This window comes from Salvelinus namaycush, unplaced genomic scaffold (genome assembly GCF_016432855.1).
Source record: "Salvelinus namaycush isolate Seneca unplaced genomic scaffold, SaNama_1.0 Scaffold207, whole genome shotgun sequence".
Classification (NCBI taxonomy): Eukaryota; Metazoa; Chordata; class Actinopteri; order Salmoniformes; family Salmonidae; genus Salvelinus; species Salvelinus namaycush.
Window position 1 is genome coordinate 131,475 of NW_024058864.1, and position 14,854 is coordinate 146,328.

At 48.6% G+C, this 14,854-nt stretch overlaps 1 protein-coding gene across 2 annotated transcripts in view; it reads right to left on the minus strand.

Annotated features, from left to right (window-relative positions):
• Positions 1-14,854, minus strand: part of LOC120038060 (glycogenin-1-like) — a 41,116-nt gene that overhangs the window by 24,636 nt on the left and 1,626 nt on the right. For both annotated transcript variants that reach the window (XM_038984002.1, XM_038984003.1), the window contains exons 2-4: positions 10,259-10,394; positions 9,762-9,936; positions 8,652-8,814 (exon numbers count right to left, since the gene is read on the minus strand). In XM_038984002.1, the coding sequence (XP_038839930.1) occupies positions 8,652-8,814; positions 9,762-9,936; positions 10,259-10,394 (474 nt within the window). The remainder of the gene's footprint in view (positions 1-8,651; positions 8,815-9,761; positions 9,937-10,258; positions 10,395-14,854) is intronic.

Consider the following 14,854-nt stretch of genomic DNA (forward strand, 5'->3'; position numbering starts at 1 on the left):
GTAGTCTATAGTGGGCTGTAGTCTATAGTGGGCTGTAGTCTATAGTGGGCTGTAGTCTATAGTCTATAGTGGGTTGTAGTTTTCTACGCTGGAGTGGGCTGTAGTTTGTAGTCTATAGTGGGCTGTAGTCTATAGTGGGCTGTAGTCTATAGTCTATAGTGGGCTGTAGTCTATAGTCTATAGTGGGCTGTAGTTTTCTACGCTGGAGTGGGCTGTAGTTTGTAGTCTATAGTGGGCTGTAGTCTATAGTGGGCTGTAGTTTTCTACGCTGGAGTGGGCTGTAGTTTGTAGTCTATAGTGGGTAGTTGGTTTTTTCAGAGGTCCAGGTTTCTCCTGTGATACCAGCCCAGACAGACACTAGATTCTGCTGTGTGATACCAGCCCAGACAGACACTAGATTCTCCTGTGTGATACCAGCCCAGACAGACACTAGATTCTCCTGTGTGATACCAGCCCAGACAGACACTAGATTCTGCTGTGTGATACCAGCCCAGACAGACACTAGATTCTCCTGTGTGATACCAGCCCAGACAGACACTAGATTCTCCTGTGTGATACCAGCCCAGACAGACACTAGATTCTCCTGTGTAATACCAGCCCAGACAGACACTAGATTCTCCTGTGTGATACCAGCCCAGACAGACACTAGATTCTCCTGTGTGATACCAGCCCAGACAGACACTAGATTCTCCTGTGTGATACCAGCCCAGACAGACACTAGATTCTCCTGTGTGATACCAGCCCAGACAGACACTAGATTGTCCTGTGTGATACCAGCCCAGACAGACACTAGATTCTCCTGTGTGATACCAGCCCAGACAGACACTAGATTCTCCTGTGTGATACCAGCCCAGACAGACACTAGATTCTCCTGTGTGATACCAGCCCAGACAGACACTAGATTCTCCTGTGTGATACCAGCCCAGACAGACACTAGATTCTCCTGTGTAATACCAGACCAGACAGACACTAGATTCTGCTGTGTGATACCAGCCCAGACAGAGACACTAGATTCCTGCCAACAGTCACTTCAGTCCGCCAGAATGAGTCCGCTCTTGAAAGCACGTGGCACTATTAAGCAAACTAATTGGTGTCCCGAACCATAGCTGGAATATTTTAGCCATATTAGACAGAGCTGCTTCACAGATTCATTGTTCTGATGAGGTTGGACAGCTGCTAGCTTCACTGAGCTAGTCAGACCAACGGCAATATGTTCCTGTTTAAAAGGGATTATTAATGTGTTATACACGAAGCAGTGTGTTTCTGTTTGCAATAGGCCCAAAAGTCTATTTTTCCAAAGTTAAAACTGTAGCATATTCAAACATGCGTTAAAATATCCAGTTTAAGTCTTCCTATTGTGGATGAGGACACGTTAGTACCAACAGGTTTGGTACAATTACTACGTGTCCCTTGATGACTGATCAGTACAAACCAGAACTGCTTTCAAGTCTGCCCTCCCTCAAATAGTGTAATTTAGCTCCATTCTAATGAAGTGACTTTCCAAACTGGGTCTCTATGCTTATAAAACACTATAAAAACAAGGTCTTTCATGAAAGAGGGCATTGTTCTCAATCTAAACCTGCTGAATTCACCATGATGTTCTCTGAATGCTCTGAAGTGCCATTAAAGAGAGAGACTGCTAGGATGCCGGCTCCATTTATATAATGGCCTGCCAACAGGTTGCCTGAAGACCCACATTGAATTTTACTTCAGGTAGAATTTGTCACACACGCTGACTACAACAGGTGTAGTAGACCTTACCATGAAATGCTTACTTACAAGCCCTTAACCAACAATGTAGTTCCAGAAATATTTACTAAATAAACTAAAGTTAAAAACAATTGTAACAAGAAAATGACAATAACAAGACTATATACAGGGAGTGTATCGGTACCGAGTCAATGTGCGGGGATACAGGTTAGTCGAGGTCATTTGTGGAGTGACTATGCGTAGATAATAAACAGCGAGTAGCAGCAGTGTCAAAACAAAGGGGGAGGCGTTTGGAAAGTTCTCACAACCGTTACAAACCAGAAAGCTGAATAGAATGATACATTACCGGCTGTCCGTGTGGTTGGTCCTTCTGCAGGAAGGAGAGAAAAGATCCACGACTAGTGTAGTCAATCCCACCTTCGGTATGCTGGTCTGTATACAGTTTGGATTTCTGGCTCTTATTTTCAATTTGCACGTGACAAACACTTCCACGTTATGGCCGGGCCTAACCGAACGGCAAACACTTCCACGTTATGGCCGGGCCTAACCGAACGGCAAACACTTCCACGTTATGGCCGGGCCTAACCGAACGGCAAACACTTCCACGTTATGGCCGGGCCTAACCGAACGGCAAACACTTCCACGTTATAGCCGGGCCTAACCGAACGGCAAACACTTCCACGTTATGGCCGGGCCTAACCGAACGGCAAACACTTCCACGTTATGGCCGGGCCTAACCGAACGGCAAACACTTCCACGTTATGGCCGGGCCTAACCGAACGGCAAACACTTCCACGTTATGGCCGGGCCTAACCGAACGGCAAACACTTCCACGTTATGGCCGGGCCTAACCGAACGGCAAACACTTCCACGTTATGGCCGGGCCTAACCGAACGGCAAACACTTCCACGTTATGGCCGAGCCTAACGGCAAACACTTCCACGTTATGGCCGGGCCTAACGGCAAACACTTCCACGTTATGGCCGAGCCTAACTGAACGGCAAACACTTCCACGTTATGGCCAAGCCTAACTGAACGGCAAACACTTCCACGTTATAGCCGAGCCTAACTGAACGGAAAACACTTCCACGTTATGGCCGGGCCTAACGGCAAACACTTCCACGTTATGGCCGAGCCTAACGGCAAACACTTCCACGTTATGGCCGGGCCTAACCGAACGGCAAACACTTCCACGTTATGGCCGGGCCTAACCGAACGGCAAACACTTCCACGTTATGGCCGGGCCTAACCGAACGGCAAACACTTCCACGTTATGGCCGGGCCTAACCGAACGGCAAACACTTCCACGTTATGGCCGAGCCTAACGGCAAACACTTCCACGTTATGGCCGGGCCTAACGGCAAACACTTCCACGTTATGGCCGGGCCTAACGGCAAACACTTCCACGTTATGGCCGAGCCTAACGGCAAACACTTCCACGTTATGGCCGGGCCTAACGGCAAACACTTCCACGTTATGGCCGGGCCTAACGGCAAACACTTCCACGTTATGGCCGGGCCTAACGGCAAACACTTCCACGTTATGGCCGGGCCTAACGGCAAACACTTCCACGTTATGGCCGGGCCTAACGGCAAACACTTCCACGTTATGGCCGAGCCTAACGGCAAACACTTCCACGTTATGGCCGAGCCTAACGGCAAACACTTCCACGTTATGGCCTATCCGAACGGCAAACACTTCCACGTTATGGCCTAACCGAACGGCAAACACTTCCACGTTATGGCCTAACCGAACGGCAAACACTTCCACGTTATGGCCTAACCGAACGGCAAACACTTCCACGTTATGGCCTAACCGAACGGCAAACACTTCCACGTTATGGCCGAGCCTAACTGAACGGCAAACACTTCCAGCTGATTGCAAGGAAACCTGCATCGGTCAACTACATTTGGCAATTTTTTACATTTTTTATTTAGCTAGGCAAGTCAGTTAAGAACAAATTCGTATTTATAATGACGGCCTGGGCCCTATGGGACTTCCAACAACGGCTGGTTGTGATACAGCCTGGAATCGAACCAGGGTCTGTAATGATGCCTCTTGCACTGAGATGCAGTGCCTTAGACCGCTGCGCCACTCGGGAGTCAGAGTGCATCACTTGCAATGAGTCAGATTGGATTTTCAATCAACAGCCTACCTGCGCCACAGAAGGTCACCACTTTCCTGTGGATCCCATCTCCATCAGAACAGCAACCAGTAAAGTGTCATTATAAATTGTACTCGACATTCTGCCCCGTAGAGACCGTTCACAGAGACTTTTCAGACGGATCTCCATGGTAACAGTGATGTTTAGGCAAGCCGACTACTGACGTACGTGCATAGCAGCCATTTACAGGAGTAGTAGGGATGAGTCTTAAAATGGGCCTGGACATAAGTAGTGGCCTGTAAAGAACAGGGGTAGCATTTCAGCCTGGGGCTGTAGCCAAGACAGAGGTTACTATTCACCAGGGGGCTCACGGGATGTGCAGGGTTAATGTCAGCCAGTGCCCGGCTCAAATTCATCCCCACCGTGTTGAGGCCCTCAGAATAACTGCCAGGGTTAGAGAGAGGCGGTGTCGTGACAGGACCCTGTGTTCAGACTTTAAGCTTGATAAAGACCTTACTTAGAGGAAAAGTCACCCCTACCCCTCCCTCCCGTAGCCCGTAAAACACCTCAGAATAACTCCCAGGGTTAGAGAGAGGCGGTGTCATGACAGGACCCTGTGTTGATAAAGACCCGTTTGACGAATGTAGATTGAGCTATTTAAAAATGTTTCAACCGCAAACACTAGAAATGGACTGCAGACTGCTAGCATCCAACCTACAGAACAGCAGACTGCTAGAGGCCAACCTACAGAACAGCAGACTGCTAGCATCCAACCTACAGAGCAGCAGACTGTTAGCATCCAACCTACAGAGCAGCAGACTGCTAGCATCCAACCTACAGAACAGCAGACTGCTAGAGGCCAACCTACAGAACAGCAGACTGCTAGCATCCAACCTACAGAGCAGCAGACTGTTAGCATCCAACCTACAGAACAGCAGACTGTTAGCATCCAACCTACAGAACAGCAGACTGCTAGAGGCCAACCTACAGAACAGCAGACTGCTAGCATCCAACCTACAGAGCAGCAGACTGCTAGCATCCAACCTACAGAGCAGCAGACTGCTAGCATCCAACCTACAGAGCAGCAGACTGCTAGCATCCAACCTACAGAACAGCAGACTGCTAGAGGCCAACCTACAGAACAGCAGACTGCTAGCATCCAACCTACAGAGCAGCAGACTGCTAGCATCCAACCTACAGAGCAGCAGACTGCTAGCATCCAACCTACAGAACAGCAGACTGTTAGCATCCAACCTACAGAACAGCAGACTGTTAGCATCCAACCTACAGAACAGCAGACTGTTAGCATCCAACCTACAGAACAGCAGACTGCTAGCATCCAACCTACAGAACAGCAGACTGTTAGCATCCAACCTACAGAACAGCAGACTGTTAGCATCCAACCTACAGAACAGCAGACTGCTAGCATCCAACCTACAGAACAGCAGACTGCTAGCATCCAACCTACAGAACAGCAGACTGTTAGCATCCAACCTACAGAACAGCAGACTGCTAGCATCCAACCTACAGAACAGCAGACTGCTAGCATCCAACCTACAGAGCAGCAGACTGCTAGCATCCAACCTACAGAGCAGCAGACTGCTAGCATCCAACCTACAGAGCAGCAGACTGCTAGCATCCAACCTACAGAACAGCAGACTGTTAGCATCCAACCTACAGAACAGCAGACTGTTAGCATCCAACCTACAGAACAGCAGACTGCTAGCATCCAACCTACAGAACAGCAGACTGTTAGCATCCAACCTACAGAACAGCAGACTGTTAGCATCCAACCTACAGAACAGCAGACTGCTAGCATCCAACCTACAGAACAGCAGACTGTTAGCATCCAACCTACAGAACAGCAGACTGCTAGCATCCAACCTACAGAACAGCAGACTGCTAGCATCCAACCTACAGAACAGCAGACTGTTAGCATCCAACCTACAGAACAGCAGACTGTTAGCATCCAACCTACAGAACAGCAGACTGCTAGCATCCAACCTACAGAACAGCAGACTGCTAGCATCCAACCTACAAAACAGCAGACTGCTAGCATCCAACCTACAGAACAGCAGACTGCTAGCATCCAACCTACAGAACAGCAGACTGCTAGCATCCAACCTACAGAACAGCAGACTGCTAGCATCCAACCTACAGAACAGCAGACTGCTAGCATCCAACCTACAGAGCAGCAGACTGCTAGCATCCAACCTACAGAACAGCAGACTGCTAGCATCCAACCTACAGAACAGCAGACTGCTAGCATCCAACCTACAGAGCAGCAGACTGCTAGCATCCAACCTACAGAACAGCAGACTGTTAGCATCCAACCTACAGAACAGCAGACTGCTAGCATCCAACCTACAGAGCAGCAGACTGTTAGCATCCAACCTACAGAACAGCAGACTGCTAGCATCCAACCTACAGAACAGCAGACTGCTAGCATCCAACCTACAGAACAGCAGACTGCTAGCATCCAACCTACAGAACAGCAGACTGCTAGCATCCAACCTACAGAACAGCAGACTGCTAGCATCCAACCTACAAAACAGCAGACTGCTAGCATCCAACCTACAGAACAGCAGACTGTTAGCATCCAACCTACAGAACAGCAGACTGCTAGCATCCAACCTACAGAACAGCAGACTGCTAGCATCCAACCTACAGAACAGCAGACTGCTAGCATCCAACCTACAAAACAGCAGACTGCTAGCATCCAACCTACAGAACAGCAGACTGCTAGCATCCAACCTACAGAACAGCAGACTGCTAGCATCCAACCTACAGAACGGCAGACTGCTAGCATCCAACCTACAGAACGGCAGACTGCTAGCATCCAACCTACAGAACGGCAGACTGCTAGAGGCCAACCTACAGAACAGCAGACTGCTAGCATCCAACCTACAGAACAGCAGACTGCTAGCATCCAACCTACAGAACGGCAGACTGCTAGAGGCCAACCTACAGAACAGCAGACTGCTAGCATCCAACCTACAGAACGGCAGACTGCTAGCATCCAACCTACAGAACGGCAGACTGCTAGCATCCAACCTACAGAACGGCAGACTGCTAGAGGCCAACCTACAGAACGGCAGACTGTTAGCATCCAACCTACAGAACAGCAGACTGCTAGCATCCAACCTACAGAACAGCAGACTGCTAGCATCCAACCTACAGAACAGCAGACTGCTAGCATCCAACCTACAGAACAGCAGACTGCTAGCATCCAACCTACAGAACGGCAGACTGCTAGCATCCAACCTACAGAACAGCAGACTGCTAGCATCCAACCTACAGAACAGCAGACTGCTAGCATCCAACCTACAGAACAGCAGACTGCTAGCATCCAACCTACAGAACAGCAGACTGTTAGCATCCAACCTACAGAGCAGCAGACTGCTAGAGGCCAACCTACAGAACAGCTGACTGTTAGCATCCAACCTACAGAACAGCAGACTGCTAGCATCCAACCTACAGAACAGCAGACTGCTAGCATCCAACCTACAGAACAGCAGACTGCTAGCATCCAACCTACAGAACAGCAGACTGCTAGCATCCAACCTACAGAACAGCAGACTGCTAGCATCCAACCTACAGAACAGCAGACTGTTAGCATCCAACCTACAGAACAGCAGACTGTTAGCATCCAACCTACAGAACAGCAGACTGCTAGCATCCAACCTACAGAACAGCAGACTGCTAGCATCCAACCTACAGAACAGCAGACTGCTAGAGGCCAGCCACGACCCAATAGGAAATACCACAGATATTTGGAATGCTGCACATATTGCCTCTACATAGCTGGAAAAGCAGCACATTTAATACCAGCAGACCATGGAAACACTACTCCGATATGCTGCAAGACCTACCAGCAGACCATGGAAACACTACTCCGATATGCTGCAAGACCTACCAGCAGACCATGGAAACACTACTCCGATATGCTGCAAGACCTACCAACAGACCATGGAAACACTACTCCGATATGCTCCAAGACCTACCAACAGACCATGGAAACACTACTCCGATATGCTCCAAGACCTACCAACAGACCATGGAAACACTACTCCGATATGCTGCAAGACCTACCAACAGACCATGGAAACACTACTCCGATATGCTGCAAGACCTACCAGCAGACCATGGAAACACTACTCCGATATGCTGCAAGACCTACCAGCAGACCATGGAAACACTACTCCGATATGCTGCAAGACCTACCAGCAGACCATGGAAACACTACTCCGATATGCTGCAAGACCTACCAGCAGACCATGGAAACACTACTCCGATATGCTCCAAGACCTACCAGCAGACCATGGAAACACTACTCCGATATGCTGCAAGACCTACCAGCAGACCATGGAAACACTACTCCGATATGCTGCAAGACCTACCAGCAGACCATGGAAACACTACTCCGATATGCTGCAAGACCTACCAGCAGACCATGGAAACACTACTCCGATATGCTCCAAGACCTACCAGCAGACCATGGAAACATAAATAAGTTCTGATGAACTTCACAGGGGGTGAAAGGTCACGGTGAGCTTGATGCTCCTTTCCAATAAATATCAAGGGTCTGATTTTGGTGACATGATGATCGACGATGGCTGTCGTTTGACCAATAAAACGAAACACCATGTGCCAGTGGTTGGCCAGAGTACAGGTGCCACAAGGCCACTTGAGTAAATAGACCACCAATTTGGTTTTCCAGGAAATTCTCTCTCTGACATCCATTTTTGTTTCCAGTATGAGGGTGAAGGAAATTATCTTTGATCACAGACATAACATTCTCAAATGAAAGGAAATCACTAAAAGCTCTGACACGTACCATCGAAGCTGCCGTGTTCTGTGCAGTACTGGAGCAGTTTGCTGTACGTCTCGTCGGAGGGCCGGAACACGAACACGCCGGAGTTGAAACAGTCTGGCCAGCCGGGGTCCGGGGCCGCAGACAGCTCCTCTCTGTCAAACAGCTCATCTATGTTCTGTACCACCTGCAACAAACACATACAGGTGAACTATACCGTACCAGGAGGAGGGTGTACAAACACATACAGGTGAACTATACCGTACCAGGAGGAGGTTGTACAAACACATACAGGTGAACTATACCGTACCAGGAGGAGGGTGTACAAACACATACAGGTGAACTATACCGTACCAGGAGGAGGGTGTACAAACACATACAGGTGAACTATACCGTACCAGGAGGAGGGTGTACAAACACATACAGGTGAACTATACCGTACCAGGAGGAGGGTGTACAAACACATACAGGTGAACTATACCGTACCAGGAGGAGGGTGTACAAACACATACAGGTGAACTATACCGTACCAGGAGGAGGGTGTACAAATCAACACCAACTGTGTCTCACCAGTGTGTCTGCATCCATGACGGTCAGAGTATTGTGTGTGTCTCACCAGTGTGTCTGCGTCCATGAAGGTCAGAGTATTGTGTGTCTCACCAGTGTGTCTGCATCCATGAAGGTCAGAGTATTGTGTGTCTCACCAGTGTGTCTGCGTCCATGAAGGTCAGAGTATTGTGTGTGTCTCACCAGTGTGTCTGCGTCCATGAAGGTCAGAGTATTGTGTGTGTCTGCGTCCATGAAGGTCAGAGTATTGTGTGTCTCACCAGTGTGTCTGCGTCCATGAAGGTCAGAGTATTGTGTGTGTCTCACCAGTGTGTCTGCGTCCATGAAGGTCAGAGTATTGTGTGTGTCTGCGTCCATGAAGGTCAGAGTATTGTGTGTCTCACCAGTGTGTCTGCGTCCATGACGGTCAGAGTATTGTGTGTGTCTCACCAGTGTGTCTGCGTCCATGAAGGTCAGAGTATTGTGTGTGTCTCACCAGTGTGTCTGCGTCCATGAAGGTCAGAGTATTGTGTGTGTCTCACCAGTGTGTCTGCATCCATGAAGGTCAGAGTATTGTGTGTGTCTCACCAGTGTGTCTGCGTCCATGAAGACACATTTGGAATAGTGTGTAAGGGTCCAGCAGCGTAGCTTGGTGAAGGTGACTCCCAGGTCAGGTCTCTTCATCAGGGCCAGGTGAGCTGAGTCTCCGCTGTCCAACACATCCACCAACAAGACCTCGTCAAAGATCTTGTGAAGAACTCCTCTGGTGGTGGTAGGAAGAAGAGAAGGAGCGAGAGGAGGAGGGCGGGAAGGAGAGAGAAAAGGCGGCGCAGGACAGTTTGGGAAACCCTGGATTAGAATATGTTGGCGAGACGGCATATCATTCCAACAATTCTGCGTGTGGGAGATGAAGAGCATGTTTGATCAAGCCCCAGAACATCATCTCCAACAGGTCTAGGATCAGATCTTCGACACCAACGTTAAAAGGTCATATGTTACACTAACCAGCTGAGGGCATCGTAATGCTCCAGCGTCACTCTAGGACATCATAACAGTCGTCACTGGGAAGTGAAAAAGGTTCTTACTTGCAGGGGTCAGAGACTTGGGGTCCGATCATCACCACCAGCTTCCTGGTTGTCTTGTGGTTCCTCAGGGACTTGCCCAGGACCATGGCTCCTCTGGCATAGTTGTCATTGGTCGCCAACGTCACAAAAGCCTGGTCTGGGTGGGGACATAACTTATTAATAAAAACCTGGACATTATGTTAGGTTAAAACGGTGTGAATCCATCAGAGTTAAATTGACTTCATTGCTATTACCAACTCCACAGGTAGACAACCCTGTTCCTGTGTCGCGGGTACTGCAGGATGTTGTTCCAACTAGGCACCACACCTGACCAACGGAGCTGTTTGATCAGTTCAGTGATTGACTAAAGTCAACACACCTGGTCTTCCAGGTTGATTAAATCAAAACCATTAGGTGCCTGAGGCACTCCAGGACCAGCGTTGTCTAAACATGCCCTACTCTACTCAAACCTTCCCCCCAGAAAAACTGCTTTGTAAAGCCTGACTCAATGGTCCATCTCATAACTGGGGTGTCAAAACAAAGGCCGTAGTGTTCGTATGTATGAAGACCGTAACATATTACGTCAGTGAGGGAGTCCAACGGTCTGTGGCAACAATTGTTTTAACAACGTCACCAATGCCAGCACGTCACACAGAATGGCCAAGGGTTCCATGTCAACTTTGCCAAACGGGAAAGTCTATAAATTGCCCATAAACTCAAGTCTCAACAATGGACTGATTGTAAGATGGCAAAGGACAAAATAGAATCATGTTATTATAACGCCAAAATGTAAACCCTGGCAGTTAATATCAGCAGCCTTGACGAGCCAGTAAATCAACAGTAGTCACTACACCTGTCCTGAACGATCCCCTGGGTGCAGTAGTCACTACACCTGGTCCTGAACAATCCCCTGGGTGCAGTAGTCACTACACCTGTGCTGAACAATCCCCTGGGTGCAGTAGTCACTACACCGGTCCTGAACAATCTCATGGGTGCAGTAGTCACTAGAGTTGGTCCTGAACAATCCCCTGGGTACAGTAGTCACTACACCGGTCCTGAACAATCTCATGGGTGCAGTAGTCACTAGAGTTGGTCCTGAACAATCCCCTGGGTACAGTAGTCACTACACCTGTCCTGAACAATCCCCTGGGTGCAGTAGTCACTAGAGTTGGTCCTGAACAATCCCCTGGGTACAGTAGTCACTACACCTGTCCTGAACAATCCCCTGGGTGCAGTAGTCACTAGAGTTGGTCCTGAACAATCCCCTGGGTGCAGTAGTCACTAGAGTTGTTCCTGAACAATCCCCTGGGTACAGTAGTCACTAGAGTTGGTCCTGAACAATCCCCTGGGTACAGTAGTCACTAGAGTTGGTCCTGAACAATCCCCTGGGTACAGTAGTCACTAGAGTTGGTCCTGAACAATCCCCTGGGTGCAGTAGTCACTAGAGTTGGTCCTGAACAATCCCCTGGGTGCAGTAGTCACTAGAGTTGGTCCTGAACAATCCCCGGGGTGCAGTAGTCACTAGAATTGGTCCTGAACAATCCCCTGGTTGCAGTAGTCACTACACCTGTCCTGAACAATCCCCTGGGTGCAGTAGTCACTACACCTGGTCCTGAACAATCCCCTGGGTGCAGTAGTCACTACACCTGTGCTGAACAATCCCCTGGGTACAGTAGTCACTAGAGTTGTTCCTGAACAATCCCCTGGGTACAGTAGTCACTAGAGTTGGTCCTGAACAATCCCCTGGGTTCAGTAGTCACTAGAGTTGGTCCTGAACAATCCCCTGGGTGCAGTAGTCACTAGAGTTGGTCCTGAACAATCCCCTGGGTACAGTAGTCACTACACCTGTCCTGAACAATCCCCTGGGTACAGTAGTCACTACACCTGTCCTGAACAATCCCCTGGGTGCAGTAGTCACTAGAGTTGTTCCTGAACAATCCCCTGGGTACAGTAGTCACTAGAGTTGTTCCTGAACAATCCCCTGGGTACAGTAGTCACTAGAGTTGTTCCTGAACAATCCCCTGGGTGCAGTAGTCACTAGAGTTGGTCCTGAACAATCCCCTGGGTACAGTAGTCACTAGAGTTGGTCTTGAACAATCCCCTGGGTGCAGTAGTCACTAGAGTTGGTCCTGAACAATCCCCTGGGTGCAGTAGTCACTAGAGTTGGTCCTGAACAATCCCCTGGGTGCAGTAGTCACTAGAGTTGGTCCTGAACAATCCCCTGGGTACAGTAGTCACTACACCTGTCCTGAACAATCCCCTGGGTGCAGTAGTCACTAGAGTTGGTCCTGAACAATCCCCTGGGTACAGTAGTCACTAGAGTTGTTCCTGAATAATCCCCGGGGTACAGTAGTCACTAGAGTTGGTCTTGAACAATCCCCTGGGTGCAGTAGTCACTACACCTGTGCTGAACAATCCCTGGGTGCAGTAGTCACTAGAGTTGTTCCTGAACAATCCCCTGGGTACAGTAGTCACTACACCTGTCCTGAACAATCCCCTGGGTACAGTAGTCACTAGAGTTGGTCCTGAACAATCCCCGGGGTGCAGTAGTCACTAGAGTTGTTCCTGAACAATCCCCTGGGTGCAGTAGTCACTAGAGTTGTTCCTGAACAATCCCCTGGGTACAGTAGTCACTAGAGTTGGTCCTGAACAATCCCCTGGGTACAGTAGTCACTACACCTGTCCTGAACAATCCCCTGGGTGCAGTAGTCACTAGAGTTGGTCCTGAACAATCCCCTGGGTGCAGTAGTCACTAGAGTTGGTCTTGCACAATCCCCTGGGTGCAGTAGTCACTACACCTGTCCTGAACAATCCGCTGGGTGCAGTAGTCACTACACCTGTGCTGAACAATCCCCTGGGTACAGTAGTCACTAGAGTTGGTCCTGAACAATCCCCTGGGTACAGTAGTCACTAGAGTTGTTCCTGAACAATCCCCTGGGTACAGTAGTCACTAGAGTTGGTCCTGAACAATCCCCTGGGTGCAGTAGTCACTAGAGTTGGTCCTGAACAATCCCCGGGGTGCAGTAGTCACTAGAGTTGGTCCTGAACAATCCCCTGGGTGCAGTAGTCACTAGAGTTGTTCCTGAACAATCCCCTGGGTGCAGTAGTCACTAGAATTGGTCCTGAACAATCCCCTGGTTGCAGTAGTCACTAGAGTTGGTCTTGGGGGCCAACTGGATAACAGCCGGTAAAAAGAAGCCATTGGATGCAAAACCTTTAACAGTCTTCAGATCCCAAACCAGGCACAGTGACGGCTAGATGAAGAAACGTCATTGTAATGTTTTCCAACTCTACCTTGCTCCCAAGAAAATATCGGATATTAAATTATAAGCAAATAAAACGTGGCCATCAAAAGTAGTCAGACGCCTGTTCTACTGAGTCACTGTTATTCGCCACATTTAAATTCACACTTGAAGAAATGCCATTTGATAAGCGACATGACACTGTACATGGCCCCCTTCTATACAAGTCGTCAGCTATAGAAAGACTAGTTCAGCAATGGACTAGAGGAGCCTAACGTTATTCCTTATATAGTCCAAGGTCCTTACATGTCCGGTTTAGAGGGAAATTGGCTCTGGCAGCCAAAAAACACCATCTAAAACATGAATCCATTCTTAATTGCGGTATCATTCTAAAAAACAAAAAAAACAAAGCACCCTACTTTCAAATCACATCAAAATAATTCCACTAAATCTAAATATAGCTTGTTGTAACAGATTTCAACGGTTTCAGCCAACAGTATTTGTCAATGACGTGGCGTCTGTCTTCCGTATACACACACAGGTAGGCGTTAGGACATGGCATTAGGACATGGCGTTAGCACATGGCGTTAGGACATGGCGTCAGGACATGCAGATCTCAGTCTTCTGTTGTCCTTAAACAAGCGATATAACACGGAGATGTGGCTGTGTGGGAACCCCAACCGTGGAAGAGGTGCCTAGTAGTTCAACTTCCTGTTTTTAGATGTGGCTGTGAGGTAACCCCAATCCTGGAAGAGGTGCCTAGTAGTTCAACTTCCTGTTTTTAGATGTGGCTGTGAGGTAACCCCAACCGTGGAAATCCTGGAAGAGGTGCCTAGTAGTTCAACTTCCTGTTTTTAGATGTGGCTGTGAGGTAACCCCAACCGTGGAAGAGGTGCCTAGTAGTTCAACTTCCTGTTTTTAGATGTGGCTGTGAGGGAACCCCAACCGTGGAAGAGGTGCCTAGTAGTTCAACTTCCTGTTTTTAGAAAACCATTTCTCGCTGATATGAAAGATACTTTCGGTTTGGAAACGTGATGCGTTTTAATGTTCATAACGAGGGTCGGGGAGAAAACGCCACCGGCCAGAAGATATTATCCTCAATAGGCACTAAAGTTATCTTCTATGAATGGTTTACATAAAGACATCCTGCAGGCCTTTAGGCTTCAACCCACAGAAACTACACTGAACAAAAATATAAAGATGCAACACAGTGTTGGTCCAATTTTTCATGAGCTGAAATTGTTAAAATCACCAAAATGCTTCTCTAAAATTTTGGCCAAAAATGTGTTTACATCCCTGTTAGTGAGCATTTCTCATTTGTCAAGATAATCCATCCACCTGCAAGTGTGGCATATCAAGAAGCTGATTAAACAGC